This window comes from Glycine soja, chromosome 2 (genome assembly GCF_004193775.1).
Source record: "Glycine soja cultivar W05 chromosome 2, ASM419377v2, whole genome shotgun sequence".
In the NCBI taxonomy this organism is placed as follows: domain Eukaryota; kingdom Viridiplantae; phylum Streptophyta; class Magnoliopsida; order Fabales; family Fabaceae; genus Glycine; species Glycine soja.
Genome location: NC_041003.1, coordinates 6,116,894 through 6,143,751, shown reverse-complemented (window position 1 = coordinate 6,143,751; position 26,858 = coordinate 6,116,894). Strand labels below are relative to the sequence as shown.

At 30.8% G+C, this 26,858-nt stretch overlaps 3 protein-coding genes across 3 annotated transcripts; 1 reads left to right on the top strand and 2 right to left on the bottom strand.

The window, feature by feature from the left end:
* On the bottom strand, positions 1-2,497 carry LOC114383423 (tryptophan-specific transport protein). Its single transcript, XM_028343106.1, has 2 exons — positions 805-2,497; positions 1-283 (listed from the first exon to the last, which is right to left on the bottom strand). The coding sequence occupies exons 1-2, from the start codon at positions 2,316-2,318 to the stop codon at positions 205-207; spliced, it is 1,593 nt and encodes a 530-aa protein (XP_028198907.1). The 5' UTR covers positions 2,319-2,497; the 3' UTR covers positions 1-204.
* Positions 2,498-8,538: 6,041 nt separating this feature from the next.
* LOC114369931 (beta-galactosidase 15-like) lies at positions 8,539-12,927 on the top strand. The gene is made up of 17 exons (XM_028327216.1): positions 8,539-8,741; positions 8,985-9,080; positions 9,170-9,282; positions 9,379-9,445; positions 9,544-9,636; positions 9,720-9,863; positions 9,956-10,044; positions 10,123-10,228; positions 10,322-10,409; positions 10,557-10,675; positions 10,778-10,939; positions 11,205-11,398; positions 11,500-11,603; positions 11,710-11,819; positions 11,925-12,146; positions 12,337-12,548; positions 12,630-12,927. The coding sequence occupies exons 1-17, from the start codon at positions 8,571-8,573 to the stop codon at positions 12,925-12,927; spliced, it is 2,388 nt and encodes a 795-aa protein (XP_028183017.1). The 5' UTR covers positions 8,539-8,570.
* A 6,023-nt stretch (positions 12,928-18,950) lies between these two features.
* Positions 18,951-21,209, bottom strand: LOC114383415 (NAC domain-containing protein 87-like). The gene is made up of 3 exons (XM_028343094.1): positions 20,769-21,209; positions 20,325-20,605; positions 18,951-20,033 (listed from the first exon to the last, which is right to left on the bottom strand). The coding sequence occupies exons 1-3, from the start codon at positions 20,974-20,976 to the stop codon at positions 19,290-19,292; spliced, it is 1,233 nt and encodes a 410-aa protein (XP_028198895.1). The 5' UTR covers positions 20,977-21,209; the 3' UTR covers positions 18,951-19,289.
* Between the last annotated feature and the right edge of the window lie 5,649 nt (positions 21,210-26,858).

Here is a 26,858-nt window from a genome sequence, read left to right as displayed (position 1 = left end):
CGTTGTCTTGTATGATTTCATTGGATTGCAACTAGAATACTTTCAATTTATGGAATATCATTACACACTTTACTCAACATGAACTATATATTAGCAATTAGAATATCAGAAAGAGTAAAGGGGCTTCACAGAAACAAGTGATTTCAGCTACTTCACTGTTTATCTTTTTTGGCCAATTTCTAAGCCGAGTCATTGGGAGAATCTCTAATGCCAAATTCCCAAAACCACAGAGACAATGAAAAGCAGTAGAAGTGTTCCATTTCCGCCTGGAATGATTGATTTCCTGCAAAATCATTGCATTACGGTTAAATGCCAATGATCAAAGCCTTTTTCTTCACAATACCCTGAAGCATTGGAAAATACGAATGTTGAGTAAAAGGGTTACTAATTATTTGTTCAAAGGTTTACAATTATTTCGAAAGAAACTAAAAGAATTGAAAATCTCAACACACTTGTGGGGTAGGGGCTATTATATTATACTACATAATTGTATAATAGAGAAAAGGAGGTACTAATTGGTTCGAACTGAGAACTACATATTAGGCAAGTATACAAACTTGTGATATTCTAATACTTGGAATGTATTCTCTATTTTACCTAGGGTACGAACCACGTCAGGCTAAAGTTAAAATGATGGTAACTAAAATAATGACCCTACTCTAGAACAAGCTTAGGCATCAAACATGATATATGGCATATTGACTAACATCATGATTGTAAGTAATCTCATAAAAGCGAAAGAATGCTATTTCTGTGTTTAGAATGCTTAATTTTGTTAAGTGGAACAGCAATAGCTTTACATACCTTATTTTCTTCTTGGATTGTTGCATGTAAGCCATCACAGGAGGAATAATGCCAAAGAGAAAACAATTGGCATATACCCCAGCAAGATCAAGAGCTCTTGAAAACATTGAGCGAAAAAATGAAGCTATCAGCACTGAGAAACCAAGGAGGGACAATGTTACAAGCACTTTAATCGGATCACATGCTTGCTCATTTGATCTCATTGTAGATGCAACCATAGTCACATTTCTTGAACCTTTGAAGCAAACCTTCCCAGAATTACCAATGCAAGACCCTCCTGAGTAAGAAGCTAATCCAACTTTTCCACTATAATTATGCTCATCACAAGCTTTGGCTTTTTCAGATACTAACTCCAAAGTGTCAAGAAGCTGTTTAGGCAAACTTACAGCGTATCCTATCAAGCTAGTTGCCATAGCAGAGAAGGCAAAGCCTTGAACTGCTGATAAAGCAGATGGATTCACAGAAAGCAAAAGGGACATAGGGTCACCAAAGGTAGCTGGTATGTTATTGGTCCCCACAAGCCCCAACACAATCAAATTCCATGACAAAACCATGACTAAAGGAACCGTTCCACCAATTAGTATTGCTTTTCTAGCCTCATCAATAGTGTTCCCAGCAACTTTGCATATAAAAGGAGTTATGACATGAAATCCTAATGTGAGTACAGCCACAGGTATGATAGGAAGTATTGAAGAAATTTTCCATGAGGCTAAAGCAAATGAGCTTATTATGTTGGCTCTTGCCACAGATATTCCAATGGCAACAAGTCCAGTTATAGAGAAAAGCATAAGGAAGCACAAAAGCCGGTTCGCAACATCAATGGTCTTGAATGGGAAAAAGGCAATTAATATTCCAACAAGAAGAGGAAACAAGGCATGAACAAGCAAAACATTCCTCCCTTGAAACCATGGAGAGAAAATGGATCCAATACCAGCAACACAGGCCACCAGCAAGGAAAAAGACAAAGTTGAGTAAACCAAAGCAACCAATGCACCAAAACCACTTCCTAATGTCTTTGTTGCAAGGCTTGTGAAGCTCATTTCTTCAACCCCATCTTGTTCCATGGATTCAAAGCAAAGTTCAGCAACAATAATGATTGAGGAAATGACATAGAGCCATGAAGCAAGTATTATGATTGATGAAGGAAATGGACCAGATTTAACAGTCAAAGCAGGCAAAGCCAGCATTCCAGGACCCACAGCAGTGCCAATGATCAAACTAACAGCACCCCAGAAGCTCTTTCCCTTGGAAGTTCCATTAGAAACCTCATTCTTGGTGCGGTTGTTAGCATTGTTTGCATCATCCTCAGCTGAGAGGGTAGGCAATGTGATTGCATTGCAGGGTGCTAACTTTGTGGTGAGAGGAGCATTGGAGCCATTGGTTATGAAAATAGGAGCTACAGTTTTCTTATAACTTGTTTGAAGATGGGTTCTATGTCCAACAAAATTCACTGTGCCATTAATTTTTTGGCTTGTGAAAGGCTTGTATCTGAATAATGGCTGGGAGAGTCGCATGTTGGTGGAGTGATTTATGTGTAAAAGGGAGTTCTTTGATTTTGCAGGCCAAGTGATGGAACAAGAGTGTATGACTCTAGCACACAACTCTGCTTGTGAATAATGATTCTATTCTAGGCAATCTTAAAGGACTAAACCCATGTCTGCTCCTCAATGAACATTAACTGATAATTAATCACATTTTTAGAGACCCTTTCTTTTCTAACCTATAGTAATATTTTTTAAGAACACTATACAGTCTTGTTAGGAGAGCTATAACGTGGTGGGCCCCAGCAAGATAGATCTAGCTCATAAGTCATAAGTCATAACCAATGTTTTTGGTTTTTGGAGTTCAAAGGGCCAAAAACCCTGAGAAACATTGCATAAAACCGGCTGTTGCTTCTTGCACCTCCAATTATTGCTTCCTGAGTCTCCATTCCATTCTGGAAAGTCCAATCCAGAATGCAATTTTACATTTCAGAAGAAACTTTCCAGACTGCAATAGGGTGTGAGAAGCAATAATTAGAGGGGCAGAAAGTTTTAGCCCATAAAACCTCTTCTAACATCAACATCTAAAGTTTAACCAAGGTCTGCTAAACCTTACTCGGTGTGAGAAAAGTTAGTTAACATTTTGTAACACTCTTTTACTCAATTGGAGAATTGGGCCATAACATCAACTGTAGAAATGATGTTGAGCTAGAGCCAATTGAAATTTGATACACAAACTATAAAGCTTCAATTACTTTGAGGGCCTTGCATTGAAAGGAAACAATTTTGATATTAGGAGTTGGCTATTGGGCCCAGAGATATCATTTGCAGTATTTTGTGTGAGGACTCTAATGTGATGCGGTTGACATGCCAGATGCAGTATTTTGGACTCATCATGTGATGCAGTCTGCAATTTCAAATACTGTCATCATATTCATTGAGGCATGCAAACTTTTGAAGAGTAGAACGAGATCACAATATGATTGGGGTTGTGGGATGTGATTTAATTTGATCTGGTTCAACAGTTCTAACATGAATTTAGCTAGCCAATGCTACTGACTAATATCTATGTTTCCAATCATTAGTTTTGAAAGATATTCTGCAAACTTATAGAAAGGATCTCGTCATAAATATAACAAAAAAGAGCAATTTATAATACATTTTTTATGCAATATTTTTCATTTATCTAAGAAATGGCATTCCACAACCCTACAATCCCACGGTGTTCTGGTTTGATTTTTGCAAATCTTTGAAACTAAATGTGGATCACAGATATTCAATGTTGCTGTATTTACCTCTCAGAAACTGTGTGGATACGAGACAATGATGGTATTTCTAGCCTTTTAATTTTAAAACTCATAGGGTGCAGGAAGCATGGGCCTTAAGATGATACCAAATAAAAATCAGAACACCAAACCGAAATACTAGCTAATTTGGTTATTGGATATAGAAAATACTAATTTAATCCAGCAAAATAAATTATTTGAAGACTAAAAACAAATAAAAATTCAAAAACCAAAATGAAACATTTTTTTTATCAGTTTAAAAGTTACTTCAAGATACAGTTAAAATGAAGAACATCAAATATAAAGTTAATGATATTCAGTTATTTTATAATTTTTCAAAAATGATATTTTATATACGGATATGATTGATCTTGGAATTTGAAATTAAGAATGTGAAGAAGTAGAAGTCAAAAACTCATGAAATTAACTTTTTAAAACTCTATTTTTTAATAGGATTTTCTTTTATATATAAAAGACTACTTTTTCTATATCTCCGATGAGTAGAAGTCAAAACTCATAAAAAAAAACTTTTTAAAAATTTAATTTTTAAAACTTTTTTTTTTACATTAAAAAAGACTAGTTTTCAATTTTAAAAGTAATCTGATACTGTAAAAACTAGAAGTAGAACGTGTTTTTTTCAAGTGAGATGTTTTGAAATTCATTTTAAACTATTTCCCCTCCTCTTATCTAAATAAATTTTGTTTTCAAATTAAATTTGAAAAGTAAAAAACAGAAACTTAAAACAATCCAAAATTTAAGTTTTTTTGTATACTGTAAAACTAACTATTTATTCAAATTAGATCAACAGGTGCCGTTTAACTAAGTTGAAAAATGTAATTCAAAAAGAGTTGAAAGCGCCTTATCTATATTTTCCATCTCATTTTCACTATATTTTCCATCTCATCTTCACTATAAATACACATGTACCCTGCTTTTAGAAAAAATAACCAAAACAAATGGCAGCATCAATATAAAAGTTTGCCGACAAAAATAAAAATACCAACAACCAGCTCTCATGATACTATCTGATTGCAGACCGCCAAAAGGATTTAAACCCTCATATTCAACAAGAATACATACATTTATTCCCCAAGCTTCATAAAATTCCCCAACCTGAGCAAATATTTAAAAATAAATAAATAAATGATACCGAGAAAGAAAGAAAAATTTACTTCATGAACGGTAGAAATAGAATGCTAGTGAACCAGCTAACAAACAAACCAAATTTTATTGACAATGCGTAACCATGCTCTCTTCCAACTAAATTTACAAGAGCACCAGTGACAAAGCTCTCAATGAATGATATAACTATTACTTACTCTGCAAAGCAATACTTTCACGTGGAAATTTTGGCTTGAATTGCAACATTTCCCCGTTAAGTGTTCCTTCCTTCAGACTACACACATGAAAATTGATTCCTCCATCAACTTTCTCACAATAATACCATCCCTAGAAATAGAGAATAAGGGAATTCAAGTATTTATGTGCAAGTTTATTGAACAATAGCCAATGTAAATGGTTAAGAATAAAGGGTTATGAATTATATACAATCTTAAATCTTGAATAGCATTCTTGTTGACATTGGTCCATTAGTTGAGTTTGTATTTGAACAGAAAAAAACTTACCTGTATTGCAATTTATGCAGGGGAAAATAAATCCTTTATATTGAGAATAGAATAAAAGTGCAAAATAAAGCATGGTAACAGTTTGAAAGTAAACTTGTAAACTAAAGTCCTAATAAATCCTTTATATTGAGAAAGCACATTAGAATAGTCAAGTGGTTCAGTTAGTTGGAATTCAGGCCAGGCAAATTAGAATAGTCAAGTCCTAATAACATGAATTTCATACAAGCTCACCTTCCATTTTTCATGTTGGAATTCAGGCCAGACAAATTAGAATAGCCAAGTCTTTCAGTTAGTTGGACAGTTGAAAGCTTTCTGCACATCTGCAACCTCTGCCATAATTTGGAAAGGAAACAAGAGTGAGAATGAAAATTCTCGCTAAAGGTCCCATGGTTTATAATCACAACAACAAAAATCAAGAATGATTCTTGCTGATTCTTCTTCTTTGCCGGAGTTCCTTGGGAATTTCTCTTGGTTGATGAAGGCCATCGAGGTAAGCTTTTCAGTTTGGTAAATACATTCTGCTTTAAACATTTTATACTGTTGACAAGCGTCCCTCTCTAGAACAACCTTGGCAAGATGTACAACTTGCTTAATTTCCTGCCGCCCGCTTCGTATGCCACTGGGTGACTACACAATCATGGTTGCATAATTCACATTATAAACTTGAAGTGGAACACCATTCTTAATCTGATCCTATTTGAGATTAAGTTTTGTAATTATAAACCTTTGAGCCTTCCTTTTGTACGTGGATCAGAAAATGCTCAGAAGCCATATAGAAAACCTTGATGTCTCTGATGATTTGTGAAATACACCACCCCTGTCACTTCACACATAGTCAGACATACTTCATCACCACGGACAAACTACGAGCCTTCCTTTTGTGGATCAGAAAATGCTCAACAGCCATATAGAAAACCATGGTGCCTTCTTGTTGTGAATCATGATAAATTGGTAATCATAAAACCCAATTACTATGTATTCGATATTTTTTTAGTTGACGACAATGTGTACTTCCAGTTTTTCCATCAACCATCCAAAAAATATTTTTTCAATTAATTGTAATTTTGAATTGATTTATTAAAAAAAACATTAAAAAAATGAAAAGAATTCAAATTCTAGGCATTTCAAATTCCTTGAAATTTTTAAATTCTCAATCCAAACACAAGGTTAATGATGAATGATGAAGAAAATCACCTTTTGAAATGAATTAGAAAAGAAACACAAAGAGATGCATATTTCAAGAACACTCAATTATAACCTCTATGCATTGATAACTGTTGTTCGTTACATTATTGATGGTATCTAATGAATTAGCCTTTCATGACATGTATGTCCTTAGCCATAATTTTATACTGATTAGACATCCACTTTAATATTTGGACAATGGCCCTAACTCATTCAATTATGTTATGTATATATACTATATGTACCAACATTGTCAACATAGACAAAAGAAAAGTCAATCAAACAACATATTTTCTTTTTCCACATAAAATACACTGAGAAAGTTGGAATAAAGGTCTAGAATACCGGTATATTGGTAAAAAAATCTGAAAAAAAATTATTATCAAAGACCATCAATGAATCAATGGCAGGAACATCTCCAGGAATCACAAAATCAGTTATACTCTTATTTAGATCATGTGATTCGTCTTTGTTACAACTTTTGTGACCATTTTTTTTTCTCCTTTCACCAGATGGTTCCAAACAGCCCGTACCATTGCTAAAAAAATCTGAACATAGTTCTTTCTCATAAACCACCAACGAATCAAGCTCTGGAATATCTCCGGGAATCACAATTTCCTCCATGCTCTCAGTTGATTTATACGACTCATTACTTTTTTTGTTACTTCCTCTATGATGTGTCTGTCTTTGAATCTCTGAAGCGGCATATTCTTCAGATTGAATGCGTCGTCTAACAACTCGTATAGGTTGCTTGCTCCTGGACTTTTTCACTATCTTCATGTTCAATAAATCCTTGGGACCGCGAGGCTTTCTTGATCCCATTGTTTAATATTTGATTCTTGCTCTCTCTCCTTAATTTAGATGAATGATTGAGTTTCTTTTATGAACATAAGAATGGTTTGGGAAAATATATAACAAGTTTCCAATTTTGAAAAGTTTTGATAAAGAAAGATTATCTAAGATAAGTTTGTTAATTTTTAAAATAATTATTTAAAATTCAAATAAAATCTATCTTATCTTTTTTAAAGAAAATTCAACGAGACCAATTCTTTTATTTATTTGAATCTTACTTTTTTTTGTCTTTGAAGAAAATATAAAATAAATAATAAAACATAATAAAAAATAACTAAAAAAATATTAAATACTCATCATATCTAGCAGTAGTATAACTCTCTTCAAATTTCTTATCCACAAAACTCTCTTCAAATATAGATATTAAAAATGAATGCAGATAACACGTAAAGAAGCTAATAGTATTAACCAAGTGCGTTCAAGTCAGCTCTGATCGCAAAGGCGGACTCCCCTGCCGATCCAGGATCGAATACCGGTCTTGGCGAGAGGGTACCGATAACTAACTTCCATCAGATCCAACTCCTCTCCTACCAACTTCCATCAGTTTTTTATATGTTAATATAACCGGATCATGAAATCCGGAAGAAGAAAAGGGTGTGAATTTACAGATTATATAATCTGGAACATTAAATTTATTATTTCGGATTAAGTTTTTTCACAATACAATAATTGTGTCCCAAAAACGTAATATAAAATAATGAGTTTTATGTTTTAGATTAGTGATATTACACATACACAGTCCATAATATTATATATATTTTGGAATGCTAATTTCAGAATTGATTTTATAACACACCAGATTGCTTGTACGAGAAAAAAAATGGATTCTGAATTAAGTGAAGTGCTTGTTCTATTTACTTCTCAGAAAGAAAAGTGTCGATACGAGTAAGGGTATTTTAATCCTTTGATTCCGGAAATACAGATTGTTTTATAATTAAACATAAAGGACAAATAACTAACTTTTTTTTAGTTTAAGATGTAGTTAAAGATAAAGTTAAAATGAAGAACTTCAGATACTGATACTCAGTTGTTCTATCATTTTTTAATTAACGTTAGTTTATATGTGGATATAACTGAACTTGGAATTTGAAATAAAAGATGTGAAGAAGTAGAAGTCGAAAGCTCAGTAAATTTTGTTTTTAAATTAAATTTGAAAACTAAAAAACAGAAACTTACAACAATTCAAAATTTAAAACTATCTTAATTCAAAAAGATTTGAAAGTGCCTTATTTGTATTTTCGGTTTCATTTTTCACTATAAATACATGTTCCCTGCTCATCTAATTGCACCGTTTACCTTCTATCATTCATTTCTTATTTACTCTCATCCTTGCCTCGATGATGGGGAAAATGGGTAGTATCACTACACTTTTGCTGTTATGTTTGGCTTTGATTAGCATAGCAATTGAAGCCATTGATGTTTCCTACGATGGAAGGGCCATAACAATTGATGGCAAGAGAAAAATCTTATTCTCTGGCTCTATTCATTATCCACGTAGTACTGCTGAAGTATGTTACTGTATCATCACATTTCCACATTTTGTTTTTTTGGCTCAATTACACATTATGTCGTCTATTTCAAAAATCCAAATTATTTGCGGTTGATTATATGACTATATCATGGATATAAATCCATTCAATTATATATTTTTATTTTCACATTATTATTTTTTCTGTTTCTAAAATCCTATTATTAACTATTCATTTATGTAAAATCATTTAATTCTATTTTAATCTATTTGTTTATGACAGATGTGGCCATCTTTGATTGAGAAATCAAAAGAAGGTGGACTTGATGTCATTGAGACATATGTTTTTTGGAATGTTCATGAGCCTCACCCTGGCCAGGTTTTATATCCTAATAAAACTTTATAATTTCATGATACATATTTAGTTTTCTTTTCATTAATTTAATCATTTTTTTAATGTATTTTCAGTATGATTTTTCTGGAAATTTAGATCTTGTGAGGTTCATTAAAACCATTCAGAATCAAGGACTTTATGCCGTGCTTCGAATTGGTCCATATGTATGTGCAGAATGGAACTATGGGTAAGAAATACAAAAAGTTTTACTTCATGATATTCTTTTTTTCATAATGATCTAATCATGTAGTTTAAATAATTTGATTTATTTTTTATACACTAGGGGATTTCCGGTGTGGTTACATAATATACCTAACATCGAATTTAGGACAAACAATGCTATTTTTGAGGTTAGTCACTATAATTTGTTATGCTCATTGTTAGGTTTCATACCCATTTTGTATGACAAATTGATGTCCTAATTTGATCTCCATTTAATCCACTGCAGGATGAGATGAAAAAATTCACTACACTCATAGTGGACATGATGCGACATGAGAAGCTCTTTGCATCACAAGGAGGACCCATTATTCTTGCTCAGGTTTAATTTTATAAGTGAGATCCTACTTATATTTTTTTTCTTTCATTATAACATTTATTATAATTGACTTTATACACCAACAGATTGAAAATGAGTATGGAAATATTATGGGCTCATATGGTCAAAATGGAAAAGAGTATGTTCAATGGTGTGCTCAACTAGCTCAATCTTATCAAATTGGTGTGCCTTGGATCATGTGTCAACAAAGTGATGCTCCAGATCCTTTGGTAATAAATATTAAAATTTTATAATTATAGTTTTCAATTATTTTGGTTTATGATAATTATTATTTACTCTTTTTTTTGTTTCCTTAAATTAGATTAACACATGTAATGGTTTCTACTGCGACCAATGGCATCCTAATAGCAACAACAAACCTAAGATGTGGACCGAGGATTGGACTGGCTGGTTTGTTCTTCGTTCTCATTTTTAAAGTATTTTTAATTGTAAAAAAATGCATTCAAATAATATAACCCTTGTGATTAGGTTCATGCATTGGGGAGGACCAACTCCACATAGAACTGCTGAGGACGTTGCTTTTGCTGTTGGGAGATTTTTTCAATATGGTGGCACATTTCAAAATTACTATATGGTAACTAATTGCATTATTTTATTTTTAAAATTGAATCAAATATATAAATGATAAGTTATACTTATTATTAAAATTGATTTTTTTCACTAATAGTACCATGGAGGTACCAATTTTGGACGAACCTCAGGAGGACCATATATCACTACCTCATATGACTATGATGCTCCTTTGAATGAATACGGTAAAGAATAGTTAATTGAGAAACATGATTCATGATTATGCCATTTTTTTAACTTTTAAGAAAAAACAATGTTATTTGTCTGATAGTAAAATAACATGATTTATTTACTCTTTTATTTATTTGATTTGTAATTTTTCTTATTGTTAGGTGATTTAAATCAACCTAAATGGGGACATCTGAAACGACTTCACGAGGTTTTGAAATCAGTTGAAACAACCTTAACTATGGGTTCCTCCAGAAATATTGACTACGGAAATCAGATGACGGTAAACTTTTGTTTTTCATTTTAACTTATTTTTATTTACATTAAGCTATATTTTGAATCATTTGATTATCATTGATCTCCAAGAATGAATTATTTTTTATAGGCCACAATTTTTAGTTATGCTGGACAATCAGTTTGTTTCCTTGGAAATGCACATCCATCAATGGATGCCAATATTAACTTTCAAAACACTCAATACACTATTCCTGCATGGTCTGTGTCCATCCTTCCAGATTGTTATACTGAAGTCTACAACACTGCAAAGGTAAGAATAGTTCTCATTAGTAATTGTTTAATAATTTTATAGGCTACCCGTCCAATGCTACATGTTAAGGTCATTAATTAGTTCAAAACTAAAAAGATCTGCTACATTTAATTTAAGCTAAAATTTAGAGTCAAAATCTTATATTTTATTGGGTGGGTTTAAATGCTTGACCAAGTTTTCTATCTCTAGATACATGATAAATCAAATAAAAAAACAAAGTGAAATTTATATGATTAGTACTGACTAATAATTAACATGAAAATAGGTCAATGCTCAAACATCCATAATGACCATTAATAATGAAAATTCATATGCATTGGATTGGCAATGGATGCCTGAGACGCATTTGGAGCAAATGAAAGATGGCAAAGTTCTTGGATCTGTTGCTATAACTGCTCCTCGGCTTTTGGATCAAAAGGTGGCAAATGATACAAGTGATTACTTATGGTACATCACCAGGTAATTGTTAATTTCTTAATGTTACCTTAAAATTTTATATTGAGGCGTAGATGCATGAATTACTTATTGCCCACTAATTTGTGTGACAAATCAATCCTCAGTGTTGACGTCAAACAAGGCGACCCCATTTTGTCCCATGATCTTAAGATAAGAGTAAACACCAAAGGACATGTACTTCATGTGTTTGTTAATGGAGCACATATTGGTAAGTCTATAGTGCAAATTCGAACCTCATTGCCAATTTTTATAATTTAAATATAGTTTACTAAGTTTTAGGATTTTATTCTTCCTTTTGTTGATTTGCCTCACAGGTTCCCAATATGCTACCTATGGAAAGTACACGTTCACTTTTGAGGCAGACATCAAATTGAAACTTGGGAAAAATGAGATATCTTTAGTTAGTGGCACCGTTGGTTTACCAGTAAGTAACAATTGCACATTGCATAAAGGCATTAATTGTGTCATTAATTATCGATGCTGTTATTGCATAATTAACTAATTAACATTATCCTCTTTATTGACATAGAACTATGGTGCCTACTTTGACAATATACACGTTGGTGTTACTGGCGTTCAATTGGTGTCACAAAATGATGGCAGTGAGGTGACCAAAGATATCTCCACAAACGTGTGGCATTATAAGGTTGGAATGCACGGTGAGAACGTGAAGCTATATTCCCCTAGCAGAAGCACTGAAGAATGGTTTACAAATGGTCTTCAAGCACATAAAATATTCATGTGGTACAAGGTATAATTAATTACCTTTCTTTATATCAATTGCGTGCAAGTATATATATACGCTTTATATAGTGCCTTGTGTAGTTATGTAGTAGCCTTGGCTCATTTGATAAAATCATACTATTACTGCATGCCATTCTTTAGATTCAAATAGTTCATGACTTAGTAATTTAACCAATCTTTTCTTCTTCTTCTTGCAGACTACATTCAGAACTCCCGTAGGAACTGATTCAGTTGTGCTAGATTTGAAAGGTTTGGGAAAGGGTCAAGCTTGGGTAAATGGTAACAACATTGGTAGGTATTGGGTAAGCTATCTTGCAGGTGAAGATGGTTGTAGTTCAACATGTGATTACCGTGGAACATATAGGTCAAACAAATGCACAACGAATTGTGGAAATCCCACTCAAAGATGGTATATGAATAATTTGAAATGATCATTTAAAAAATGTGTCAATGAAATGCACACTAAATTTTTTTGTTACTTTATTTCTAGGTACCATGTCCCAGACTCATTTCTTCGTGATGGTCTGGATAACACATTGGTGGTGTTTGAAGAGCAAGGAGGTAACCCCTTTCAAGTTAAAATTGCCACGGTAACTATTGCAAAAGCATGTGCAAAGGCCTATGAAGGACATGAATTGGAATTAGCATGCAAGGAGAACCAAGTCATATCTGAAATTAAATTTGCTAGCTTTGGTGTGCCTGAGGGTGAATGTGGATCCTTTAAGAAGGGTCATTGCGAATCTAGTGATACTTTATCTATTGTGAAACGGGTAACTAATTTATTTTAGCATAGTCAGTTTGTTCTTATTTCCATGGTAAAGGACTAAAAAAAAGTGAACCTAATTTTTTTTTTGTTTTTTTTTTGTAGCTATGTCTTGGCAAGCAGCAATGTTCTATTCAAGTTAATGAGAAAATGCTTGGACCTACTGGATGCAGAGTCCCAGAGAACAGGCTTGCGATCGATGCACTTTGTCAAACAACAGTCTCCAATGAGAGGAGGAAGTACTAGATTTTAGTATTTGTTAGGAATTTTCAGTTTTTGTTTCTTTTATTTTGTTGATGTTACTTTTAGCTTTTAGGAATAATAATAATGGTGGTCTTGAAGGACCCTCTTAGATGTAGGAATGGTCCACTACCATCTTGGTATAGGGGCTTCTTTGTTCTATTTTAGAGATAAATTAGGTCATGATTGTTTGAGTTGAATTTTATGAAAAAATAAAATGTGTTTCCTATTATTCAAGCTTTTATTTTCATTTTTATAAATTGGAACATTCTCGGGTGTTTAATGGAGATATGTGGGGGCAAGGACCACTGATGTGAGTGGAAGAATGGGTGAATGGTTTCTACTTTCTATTATTGCATAATTTTTTCATTCATAATGCTTGGTTATTAATAATTTTAAAATATAATTCACTCAGTCACTATCTTAGTTAATCGGGTATAGGGTTTATATATATTTCTGGCCTACTCTTGCGGCAAGGTTTGTTATGTGTTTTCATTTTGAGCCTTTCTTCCCATTCCAATAAGATTTCGGCCCTGCTACCGCCCAAGGACTTGTTTCCAGAAACGCTATTTACTGTCCCTTTTTACCTCTCACCCCAATTTTCAGTTATGAACTTTTGTGATAACTTTTCAAAATTATATATATTAAAATTGATTGATAATGTAAATAATTTTAAATTGACAGCATATTAAAATTAATTAAATTTAATATTTTCCTAAATCATTTATAGGGTGAGACTCTCATTCTCTCCACTTTCTCAATTACATATTTTGAATAATTTTCTTCTCTTCTTTAAATATGTATTTCACACATTACTCTCACTCCACAGCTAGCAAAAAAAAAAGTTCTCTCTTAACCATATCAAACTATGTATTACTCGCATCTTTCTTTGTATTCCTAATCTTCTTAACAACCTATCAATTTCAATCTAACTTTTTTTTAATCTCAATTGAATTTCATAATTTTTTTTAAAAAGTTGATCAAATTGAACTAAACTTTAAAGCCAACAAACTTGTTATATGGGGTAATTTACTACTAAATGACAATATAAAAATTATTTTACACTTTCAATACATATATTGTTTAATTTGAAAGAAAAATATGTTTTTAATTCTCAAATTTCAAGTCAAACTTAATTTTTTGGTCCATGTACTTTTAAATCAATCAATTTAGTCTTTTTTTCCAGAAATAAACTCTCTTTTAAACTTGTTATTTTAACTGTCACAAAATTGAAATAAAACTCCATTCATATATTTTTCAAAGATAGATATCTTTTGTTTAATCTTACTCTAGTCAAATAAGTTTACTATGGATGATAAAAAGTTTTCTTTTAATATTTAAATATAACAACATATTAGTAGTAATGTCTATTTAATAAGTGAACTAAATTGTAAAAGTAGTAAATAAAAAGTTTGAATATCATTTTTCAAGAGGTTTGCATAATACTTGACAAAATAACTATAAGAAAAATGAATAATTTCTTTGGAAATAAATTAAAACAAGTGCTAAAGCAAATAAACTATAAATCTTTTTTAGAGTAATTTTTATGAACACTTAGAAAGTAAAAAAACGGTTTTGACAATAATAATGGAAATAGTTGGAGAAATGAATTAAAAAAAAGGATTAAGTACAGAAGAAAAACGTTAATATAGAACTATATAGTTGAATAAATAACTTAAATTATTAACATGATAGCTGGCTAGTAACATAAAACCCCAAGAAGGATGAATTTAACTGTTAATAGCTGAAAGAAGCAAAAAATTTGCAAAAATGGAGAAACTTAGTGAGGAAGCCATGGACGCCAAATCAGAGCTTTCCAATCATCACACAATACCTAAGAAAGAGTCACACAACAATGATTTGAATCCCCCTTCAGAAGGTCAAAATTTCTTTTGTTGTAGCCTTATTAGCACAATATCAGAAGTCCCTAACAATGTGAACATCGAGGGCGGGTGCATTATGACGTTTTGAGGTCAAGCCTTAACTTTTCCACGCTTAGTCTGTCAAGGGCAATAGTAAAAGGAGCTTTATGATGCTTCCAGGTTAAACCTCAACTTTCTCATGCTTAGGCTCAAGATGATAGTAGCAAATTAAGTGAAAATTGGCCTTATAAACTTGTTTCCAACGGTGTTTTAACTTGTTCCTCCAATGTAACTTTTCTCAAGTCTACAAAACTTATTCTATGCCCACAATTAAACATTAAAAATCTAATAAAAATTCTAGTAGATTAAAAACACTAAATATATACAATATCTAATTAGTAATGAAATTACATGAACTAAACTCAAACAAAGTTTTAAGCTAAAAAATGTAAAAAAAATGCTAAGATACTTAAGTATAATAAATATAATTAATGCTCGAACTCAAAACTACTAATCAAACTAGAATAAATCACTTAGACTCAAATGGGTGTACATGTATTAAAAGTTATATTAAAAATAATATTAACCTTAATATTTTTATCTATTAATAATGACAACTTTTGTAATATGTACAGTGTAAAGGAAAAAAAATGCTAAGTGGGACGGAGATAATCTGTACAAAGGTAAAAAGTTTTTATGCCAACTTCTTCGGATCATCAAGGCCAAAAAGATTCTCCTGCTACTGTAATAGACGATATAAGCGAGAACCATGTATTTCACCATATCACTATTTTTAAACATATTTTATATTTTTTTTTTTCTTTTATTAATATCTATTACATTAGTTATCTTATATCACATTTTTTTATTTTTATAAATAAACTTCTTCATAAACACTAGGAAAAGAAAATTAAAATAAATTGATTTTTTAAGTTAAAATTAACATATTCACTTTAATTTTTTTTATAAAAGTTCAGTCATCTAATTTCTAAAAGTTGAGATATATAAAAATTGATTTTAATTTATAAGAGATGGAAGAAAAGAATGAAAGAGAAAAAAGAGTTAGAAGCCTACGTACCTTGGTCCAGAGCGAGGATTGGGATAATAAGTGGGTGTTTGATTTGGTGGTCTGTTTTTATTTTTATCAGAAATAGAAAATGGTGATAAAAATGTATTTGGTTGAATTTTTGAAAATATTTTCAGTAAAAATATTTTTCCAAACGAACCGGAAACAATAAAATCTTATTTTCAGTTGAAACTAGAAATCTCATTTTGGGTAAAATTAACGCAGTGTCAAACAATGTAATTTTAAGCAAATATAAAAATATATTCTCTTTTTGAAAACACATTTTTAGTATTTTTATTTTTTTAAAACAGAAAACAAGAAATCAATCCAAACATATTTTCAAAATTTTAATTTTTTTTAAAATAAAAACAATTTTAAGAAAATAAAAACAAGAAATGAAAACAAAAAATAAACATTCAAACCAAACGCATCCTAAATTTTTCCGTTCTCTTTAGTTCTATTAAACTCAATTCATTTTACTTTGTATTTTATTCTCTATAAAATGTTTATGAAAAAGTTTACAAAAACAAAACCTTTCTAATTTCTTTTTATCTGTTTCAATTGTAAAATAAATATACACATTTATCGTATATAATCTTCTTCTATATATACAAAATCTATATATATAAGCGCCTTTTTCAGTAGCATGTTATGAGTATATATGGGGACCTCCAGATTTTGTATTTATCGAAACTATTAAAAATACTAGAAATCGAATGTTTTAATAATGTTATCCAATTTCTACTATATATATATATATATATAAAGAATTTTATCCAAAACCTAGTAAACTAATTAAATATATATGCTTATTAGGTGAAGTACCTAAACTCCGTTGTTTTCATGAACAGGATATATTCTAGTTCTAGAATACATTTGAATGTGGTCAAGCTCTTCATCACAATTTTAAAAAACAAATTAAAAGAAAACATTAAAAATAGAAAAAAAAAACCATAGAAATAGAAGAAAAAGAGCAAACATGACATGAAATTTATGAGCCTAGTCGAATGAATGGACATGGAATTTTAGAAAGAAAGAAAAATGGTGGCATATAATGAGATTATTAGCTATAGCGACATCGTTTTCATTGGGACACTGATGATTATTTGATGGAGGCTCCTCATTGGTTGGTGAACCCCCAACATCAACCTTCACCCCTTATTTTCACGCAACAAATCAGGGTTTTCTGATTCAGAAACAAGCATGTAAATATGTATACTAATACTACTACCATTTTGCATTTTCATCTATTTAATTTCTTTTTTGCCCTTCCTCACCCTTTATAGATGGATAAGCATTGTTCTCTCTTTCTTCCTTTGCTTCCCCTAAATCACTTTCTCAACCTTTCCATTTTTTCACTCCTTTTTCCCCATGAAAGAAAGGGAAAGAAAAAACTCCAAAGATCAATTAGTAGTGCAAAAAAACAGAAGGAGCCGCAGAAGACTCAACAATATACATATAAAATGTCGGTTAAGTTTCCCTCAAGCATAAAACCACAATGAACACTTTGCTTTGAATGGAAAGGAATGTGCATTAGCGTATTTTTTTCCCATTTTATTATTATCATTATCATATGAAAAAATTGAAACCTTTCTTTTCTTCCAATATTCGATAGCTAGCTAGCATGCCCTTACCCCATTCCTTGGCCACCTCCACCGTACTTTCTGTATATCCCATTATATATCCATGTAAATATACCATAAATATGATTCTTAATTCTCGCACGGCTCTCAATTATGTTCCTTAAGAGACACCTACACAAAAAGATGGGTAAAAGAAGAGAAAGAAAATACTAGGCACACACGTTTATACATACACATAGGAAGTAATTAATTAAGTGTATATATATACTATATATATACATGGTCATTGATAGATAGCTTGAGCAAGGTACAATTTATACTCACTAGACATGTACATTATTCATATGTGTACGAAACATGTATATTTTGCACAAATGTCATAAAAAACAGATTCAACACAACAACTCAAACTAAGGAGTATTTGGGTAGGTAGACACTTGGTGACTAGGTTTCTTTGGACACAAGATTTCAGGCGGCAGTCAAGAAACCCACCATTGTTGTTGTTGTGGTTACTAAAATAGTTTTGTAATTATTAGTGTGTGCTTTTTTAAAATATTCTTTGAAATTCTATACCACCAGAGGCATCTTCTGCACGGATTCAGGGAATTATTCACGTGCTTCATCAACTTGGTTAATTACTGCCCACTCATAATTGGTGGTGTCTTCACATTCACCCTTACATAATTTTCATTACTTCCCTTATAATATAATTAATAATTCGATTAATAGTACCAAGTAGTAGTATTTCTTACAATTTAAAAATGATGTCTGTGTGTACCTCTTTGTTCATTTAATTATTTACACTAAGAAAATTTGTAACAAAGTGTCATTTTAATTAATTACTTATTCACTTAATAACTATGAACTTAATTACACAACATTAATTAAGCGACATATATATCTCAGGAGCTATAGCATCGTATCTTTCGGGGTACTTGAAAACTTTAAAAGGACAACAATAGTCATGCCTGGGTGGGAGGCACTAGGTAGGAAGCCACAACCTTTAAATTCCAAAGTTGAAAAAACAAATGCACAATTTCCTTGGGAATTAATTCTCCCCACTCTTGGTGGGATGTCACGCAGAAATAATATTCCACACAGCATAAAATATACATTGTGCCGCAGGAAGATCATTGGAAGGGCTTGAAAATTGGTCGTAATTAACAAATTAAACTTGTTTGGAATATCAAAAAGAATAATGAACAATGTATATAAGTACCTGAAAGTATTCAATTAGATACATGAAACTTGTTATACAAGCAAAATTTAGAGAACTAATACAAATGCAACTGAAAAATAAATAAAGAAATTAATTAATAAAACAAACCCACTAATTATATAACAAAAGAAAAATTTACAAGAGCATGATCAAATCCTTCTCTTTAGTCTATGAAATATAAACCCAACTTTAACAAGACCCTGGATAATCTAATCAATCAATCATAAATCTATACAGTATACGAGTATCCCACCAGAACTTCTTCCATGTCTAATATATAACATATATCTGTATATATCACCGTCTAAAATCAGAAAATATATGGTATGTTGTAGTAACTATATAAAAAACCATAAATCAACAAATTAACTTGCTTTTATCTCTCTCTTCATGCATCTCATGTTTTTCAATTATTCTTCAGTAATCATCCCACAGGCATTCCAAATCTGAGAGGGTAGTAGCAACTGATGAAGGAGCTTCAAAATTATCCTCGTACAATGCCTTGTTCCTTCCTATGTTGTTGTCTTGCTTAGAAACCACCGAGGAAGTGTCATTGCTGAGGCACGTGTCTTGAGAGGCACTGACCACAGGCTGGTTCTTAGTGTTTGAGAATTGCTCCATCTTGCATTGTTTTCCTTGGTTCATATAATTATAATAATCTTGGAACATGTTGAAGGGTACTGAGGTTGAATTTTGGGTTCGAATTTGAGGCTGAGAAAGAAGGGTATTGTTATTGCCTGTGCTAATTCCCATTATTGGGTTATTAGTAGTAGTGAAATTCACTTGGCTGGTGGAGGCATAGTTGTTGGTGGGAATCTCATACATTTTGTGTTCTTCTGGCTTCATCATCATTAGCATGTGCTGATTGTTGTTGTTGTTGATGAAGTTGGGAAGATAGTAGCCACTTGATGGTGGTTTAGCTGATGAAGATGAAGGCGTGTTATTAGTACCCTTGAAATCATTGTCAATGTGCTTGTTTGAGGTTTGGTCAAAGAGAGGATCCACGAGAGGTGGGAGAGAAGAGAAATCAAATAGATCTTCTCCAATTGATGAGTTCATTCTCAAAAGGCAAGGGTTAATTATTGGGAGTGCCCTTTTGTTAACAACATCTGTAGTAGTGGTGTTGCCCTTGTGGAAAACCTTGCACACAACCCATTCATCCTGAAATAATGAAACACCCCCCAAGAAAAATAAAACGGAAAAAGGTAACTGTTATTAGAATCTTAACAATTGAACTAAATAAAGCAAAAGGTACGATATTAGAGGACCACCCCCATGAAAGAAAAAATCTCTCAAAACAACACAAAAGGCACTTTTCTAAAAAGTGATGATTAATTAAAAGACATGATTATTAAAAAATCTCAACCTTTTTCCAGCTTCCTCAAAATCCATAGAAAAATGTCTTGAAAAAAGCGAGAGAGAAAAAGAGAGAGGTAGTTAATTGTTAATTACCTTTGAAGCCTTGGGAAGGTTGTAACATGCGAATTTGCCATCCAATCTGAATTCATGCATAACCCAATTTGACTTCTCACCCTTAGGAGCTCTTCCTCTATAGAAAACAAGGGTCTTCTTCATCCCAACAAGGTTGTTCTTCCCTTTGAAAATCTCTTTGTCTTTGCCAGTGGCCTTCCAATACCCAGATTGGGTTGCTCTATTGGTTCTCATGCCTGTTGGATACTTCCTATCCCTTTGGCAAAAGAAGTACCAATCTTTCTCCCCCATCTTTGCTTTCTCTACACAACAAATTCAGATCAATGAATAACAAGTAACCACCCACAAGTGACAATGAAAGATGATTGATGATATCATATCAATCCTATGTCATCAAATTGAGAGAAAACAAAATAAAAAAGAAAAAAAATAGAGAGAGAATTAATGAATTGAAGTAGTACTTACTGGGCAAGTCCCAAGGCTCACACTTGTTGAAATCAGCTTCTCCAATAGCAGTTGCACTGAAGGTTCTATTGAGGACTTTCTCTGTGAGGTAACAAGTGATGATCTCTTCATCTGTGGGGTGGAACCTGAAACCTGGAGGCAAATCCAAAGGCTCGTGATCATGATCATGATCATCTCCTTTGTTAACCACAACCGGCTCTTCCATCATCAAATAATTGATTAACCCTTAAGCAACAACAAAACAAACAAGTTCTACAAGAAGCAGATATATGTGTGTGTGTGTTTGATGGGTATGTGTGTGTGTGCGTATTATATCTTAGGATGTTATGTGAAAGAGAGAAGAAGAAGAAGGTTCAGAGAAAGAGAGGGGAATAGCTAGGTAGAAGAAGAAAGTAAAAAGAAGAAAAGATGGTGTGCTTAAATAGAGGAGCGTCTAAGCACAGCTCACACATACATACACGCTGTAAGATCCGTGGTGTGGAAGGCACTTATTGAGGAAGCCTACAAATATTGCTTTCTCTTTCTTTTTTTCTTTTTCTATATTTTCAAATACGTGTATTTGATTCGTATTTTACTTAGTATGTCCTATTTGTCTTTTTTTTATTTATTAAGATATTGTTGTGACTAATTTTTATCAGAAGACTATAATAAAAATAAAATATTTTCCTACATAATTTATTTTATATTTAAAATTAAGATTTAAATCTAAATCATTTGATTAAAAGATAAAGTAACAGTGATTGATTTTATTTCTTCTTTTTTTCCTCTCTTTTCTTCTATTTTACGTTTTAGACATGTTAATTAGGTGTTATTTAATTTTTGGGAATTTCTTTTTATTTTTCCTTGTCATGACATCATTTTAATTTGTATTTTCTTAATTATCTTTGTATGTCTTACTTAGTCGTTAATAAGGAATGCAAAAAAATTATGCAAAAGAAAATTTCTCTATTTTTTTTTACGTGATATCCAGATACAACGTTAACTATAAGGGCCGGGTATTTATAACATTTTATATATTATATGAAGTCTAAAAACAAAAAGGCACCATATATATTTACAAAAAATATAAAGCATTTTTTATTTCTAACGGCAAGTCACGTTAAGAAAAAAAAAACAGGTATATAAAACTCAGAAGAAATATATGATAACTAAAAATAAATATCACTGTATTTGAAGGCTCTCAGACATATTCAAAGCAAAATAACATATTGAATGTTTTCCTTTGAAACAATGTGATCAAATCTTCAAATAAATTAATTGTTTTTTCTTAATTAGCCAGATCAACAAAAAATGTTAAAAAGTAAATAAAAAAAAATAAAAGGGTGGGGACCCTGTTTTTGTTTCCATGCCCCATCACTTTTCAAAATAAAAAAGTTGCTATAATTAACTTTATCCACTTGGTTCAATTCAACCTAACATCACCGAAGCGATATTTTCATTACCTGTTTCCATCACCAATATTTCCACCGCTCGCACGAGGCTTGCTGTTGAAAGCTTCTGAAGAAGAAAATCAAGCTATTATATACAAAAAAGAATGAAAAAACTACGTTTTCTTATTGAATTTTCTATTAAATTAATGTTATGTAGCTGCTGCTGCAGGTTTCGTTGAATTTCATTTTTGTCAACACACACTCGCAGCTTTAGGTTGGTGGTGGTAGTTTTTGTTGGTAGCTGGCTTGGCTAAGCTGCTTCCAATATAAGTTCACACTTTGCTTCCTAACGTTCTTAGTTATATTAAATTAATTTTTTTTTTATTTAGAACATCTAAATCACTTGGTATACTATATATAGTACGTTTGAAACATTGTGGTTTTAATACTTAAAAAAATGAATTTTAATCCTTTTGTAAGAAAAAAATTTAGTTTTTAACTTGTCATTTAATTCTTTAAGTTTTAGTTAAATTTTCTATATTATTTTATAATTTGAAATGTTTTACAACTTATATTTGTATTAAATATGAATTTAATGCATACATCATATATATGTCTGTTAATATATAACTTTTTTATTTAATTAAAAAATAAATTACGTGACGCCGACAGTGAGTCTCCAAACAAATTCTGGTGATTAAAAACTCGTTTCTATTAAGGCATTATGTGGTATAATTTATTTGAATTTTTCTGAAATTATGGTTTCATATCTGAAAAAAAATTAAAATAACTTTTTTTTTATTTTTATTTCTAAAAATTACATAATTATTATACTTTTCTAATATATCTTTCAACTAAAAACTTTTTGAAAAATTCTAATATATAACGTACCATTGACTGTTAGAGACAGTCACCCTCATATAAGTCAAAGAAAGAAGCAGTAATATGGGATGTTAATTTTCTAAGAGGTTTTGGTGTTTGATTTTAGCTGGCAATGTAGAATTGTATTTGTAGATTAGGTGTGAGTTCTTAAATTAAGATTGTTTTTTAAAAAATAATCCAGTTTTACAACTGGTTTTCATCGTAAGTAAAATAATATATATATATATATATAACAACTGTATCTCTCGTTTCTCTGTAAAAGCAAGTTTATATTTCATTAATGTGAAAATAAGGCATCGCGAGGAGGTATAATATATATTTACGTACGTACATGTGTCAAAAGGAGGTTGACATATATCTCTGGCAAAAAATTACATATAGAAATATAATATTCTTAACATAAAATTTCTGGGAATTTTACGCTGTATTTGGAATAGTGAAAGTGGTTAAACAGAAATTATCGAAAATAAATGGTAAGAAGAATATTATATGCTAAGTGAGATCCACTTGATTAATTTTGTTTCTCATCGATATTTTCCTAAGTGAGGAAAGAGAAACTTTTTTTCACATTATTTCCTTATAAGTACTTTTTGCCTCTTTTTTTTGTGTTAATCCTCCTCTTAACTATTTTCTTGTAATAATAATAATAATAATAATAATAATAATAATAATAATAATAATAATAATAATAATAATAATAATAATAATAATAAAAATGTCGATTGAAGGGAGAAATAGTTATTTTCTTTCTTTTTATATTCTTTTTTTAGAGGATTTCTTTTTATCTTCTATTTAACAAAAAAATAGTTTTACTTTTTTTGCTTTTTTCATATTTCACTTACACTAAATAACTTAAAAATTTATTTATTTTCTCATTATTTTTATTTTCATATTCTTTTTTTTCTATTTTGCTCTCATTCTATTTTCTTTTCCATGTCAAATAAAGTGTAAAAGAATTTCTCGGTCGAGCTATTTCTTAAATTGAAATATAGAAGTTTGAACGTAAGAGAAAGAAAGAATCAACGGAATATAGTGAAAATATATTTTCTCTCAAGTCTCAACATTCTATTTTAAACCGTAAAAAAACATTATATTTTGCACCACTTAAAAACAAAAAACATTCTATTTTGCTTTCTATAACTGTTTAGCACCGATGTATGGTTGATTTCGTTAGCTTGTGAGAATGCAATATAAATTAGTCATATATGGAAATTTATTTTCATCATTAGAATGAATGAGATATAGACTAGCCATTCTAGACAGATTGTGAAAGGATGGATGATGACACCATGTTGCAACTTCTTTGTCACCTCTACACGAAAATTGCAAAGGGGTCAATTAAATTAGGGTAAGAAAATTATTATATATGCTTAAATAGTATTCATTTAAATTACATTATAGTAAAATTAATTTGAAATTATTCATCGTAATTAGAATGTATAATAAAATTGATTTTAATAACACATTTTACGTAAAAATATACAACACAATTAGAATGTATAGTAAAATTGAATTTAATACATATTTCTATTAAAATATACACAACATAATACATAAAATTAATTTTATTCTAATATAATCATTAAACAAAACCATTAAACACAAATTATAAGATTGTTATTTTACATACAGTCGTCAACAAGTCACTTCAGTGTTACGTCAAGTGACATATTTAATCATCAAATTTACACGTAACAAGATAATCATTGTACCTCAAGACTACGTCATTGAACAAGGGACAAAGTCTTTATACACAAAGGACAATGACCCTTCCATTGAACATCTATAAATAAAGTGTTCTTAATCATATGGATTTTAATTTATAAATGTACTAGAGTCTTTGTAAATATATATCGCCCTCACAAACCTATAACTAGAATGTGTGACTATCACTCACCTTAAAACATTGCGAGAGACCTCCATGAAATACCTCCTCAAATATCTCACCCTTGATTCACCTAAGGACAAATTTTAAAAGTAAATTAAATTAAATTTTAATCTTTCCCAATAAATTATGTAAACCAAATATTAGTATTTATATTAAAGGTTAGGAATGAATTGTATCTTAATTAAAATCTATATTTTCTATGACAAGTCCTAGGCGGAAAAGGATAACATATCTCTCACTGTGAGAAAGGAATACGATTAGTCTAACGGTGAAAGAGATTTAAAGAAAAAAAAAGTTATATGTTAGATTTTTTTTGTCAACATGTGATATTTTTTATTTTATAAGAATTAATAACAAATTTTTTTTATTGATGAACCTAAATCATAAGTTTTAATTTTTTTTATCCTTAGGTCAGCCCAGAAAATGAATTTCTGATCACCATTAGATTTATCTTATTTCGGTATTTTTTATTATTATTTTTATTTAAGGCTACAATAAAAGTATATTAATGATAAGAACTAATTGCGGTGTCTAGAATGTTTTTCAAATATCTGGCCAAATGATCATATATTGCTTCATAGAAGTATTTCACAAAAAATAAGAGTTATGAAAGATTTTTCTTCTTACTATGTGTTATAAGGTTTCTTTTCCTTATTAGATCATACAAAGTCATTCTGAAAAATATTTTCTCTATTATCATACATCTACTCAGAGCAACTAAAATAGTTTTAGTAGTTGTTGTTTTAGTAGGGGATTTAGATTTAGATTCATCAACAAAAGCATAATTGCCACCATGGGAGAGTGATATTACTAATATACTTTTATTGTAGTTTAAAATAATTTTTTATTTGAAGTAAAAAATATATAATTTTTTACTTATAAATTTTCAATTAATATTCTTAAAGGATTCCTTAACGTAACCTTATAAGACTTTTCTTTCCTAAAATAGATACAGTAATTATTATTAATAATTAATGATAATAGACTAATGAATGCCTCGTTTTAAAAGAAATTAAAAAAGTGATTAATTATCATTAAGTAGTAATTAGTATCTTGAACAAGCAGGGAAAGATGACACTCATTATTACTACTTCTGTTGACAATGTCAAATTGACTCCATCAACTTTTTGGCTCTAACGAGTCGTAGCTGGGCACCTTCGGGTATCAGAAAGCAAGAAACTCATAATTAAATTAAGTAATTAAGCATAAAAAAAATAATTAAATTAAGTCAAAGAAATTGCGTCTCATTATTAAGTAGTAATAATGAGTAATAAGGGATAATTAGTACGTCTCGTAATGAGGATGAAAAGGTCAGCATATATGATCTTATCTAAAAAGGAGTAAACTTACAATTTGCATGAAAGAAATTCATAAAATTTATTAATTGACAAATGCTAGTGCAGATTTAAGTGTTTTTATCGACAACTTTTAGTTAAAAATAAAGTTTCATATTTGATTAATCGGCTGCAAAATCCATCATATCGTGAGTAATTAAGGACTAGACAGATCGAAAGATTGATTCGTGAATTTTCCACTCCAATTTTTCAACTATGACAACGAAGACCTAGGGTAGGGAGTATGTAACACCAAATAAAAACATTGAAAATGAGTGATTCCAGGCTAGCTACTTAAATGTTCAGGTGATAATATATATATATATATATATATGAATTAAGACTAAAGAGTGAATGAATTTTCTTTTCACAAAATTTTGTTATTATTATTTTAAATTCTGAGACTCGTGAAGTGATTCGCGCATTATGTAAATCCTTTTTCTTTTTTTTTTTCATTTCATCCTCTAAATTTACACTAAAATTACACGTGTTGACAATTTTTCCGTGATTAATGCAAACGAGGTGGTAAATATAAACAATCTGATTAAAATGTCTAAATCCAAATCCAAAAAGCATGGTTAAGTGCAAGAATTAAAATGCCAACGCGTTATCCAAT

What these genes read in the sequence shown, in the direction of transcription:
- LOC114383415 (XM_028343094.1), bottom strand. Translation starts at nt 20,976, where the DNA reads ATGATGGAAGAGCCGGTTGTGGTTAACAAAGGAGATGATCATGATCAT. An exon ending in TGAGCCTTGGGACTTGCCCA is followed by an intron (nt 20,606 to 20,768) that starts GTAAGTACTACT and finishes TTTGTTGTGTAG; the next exon opens with AGAAAGCAAAGATGGGGGAG. An exon ending in ACCTTCCCAAGGCTTCAAAG is followed by an intron (nt 20,034 to 20,324) that starts GTAATTAACAAT and finishes TCATTATTTCAG; the next exon opens with GATGAATGGGTTGTGTGCAA.
- LOC114369931 (XM_028327216.1), top strand. Translation starts at nt 8,571, where the DNA reads ATGATGGGGAAAATGGGTAGTATCACTACACTTTTGCTGTTATGTTTG. An exon ending in CATTTCAAAATTACTATATG is followed by an intron (nt 10,229 to 10,321) that starts GTAACTAATTGC and finishes TTTCACTAATAG; the next exon opens with TACCATGGAGGTACCAATTT. An exon ending in TGCTCCTTTGAATGAATACG is followed by an intron (nt 10,410 to 10,556) that starts GTAAAGAATAGT and finishes TCTTATTGTTAG; the next exon opens with GTGATTTAAATCAACCTAAA.
- LOC114383423 (XM_028343106.1), bottom strand. Translation starts at nt 2,318, where the DNA reads ATGCGACTCTCCCAGCCATTATTCAGATACAAGCCTTTCACAAGCCAA. An exon ending in CAATCCAAGAAGAAAATAAG is followed by an intron (nt 284 to 804) that starts GTATGTAAAGCT and finishes ATGATTTTGCAG; the next exon opens with GAAATCAATCATTCCAGGCG.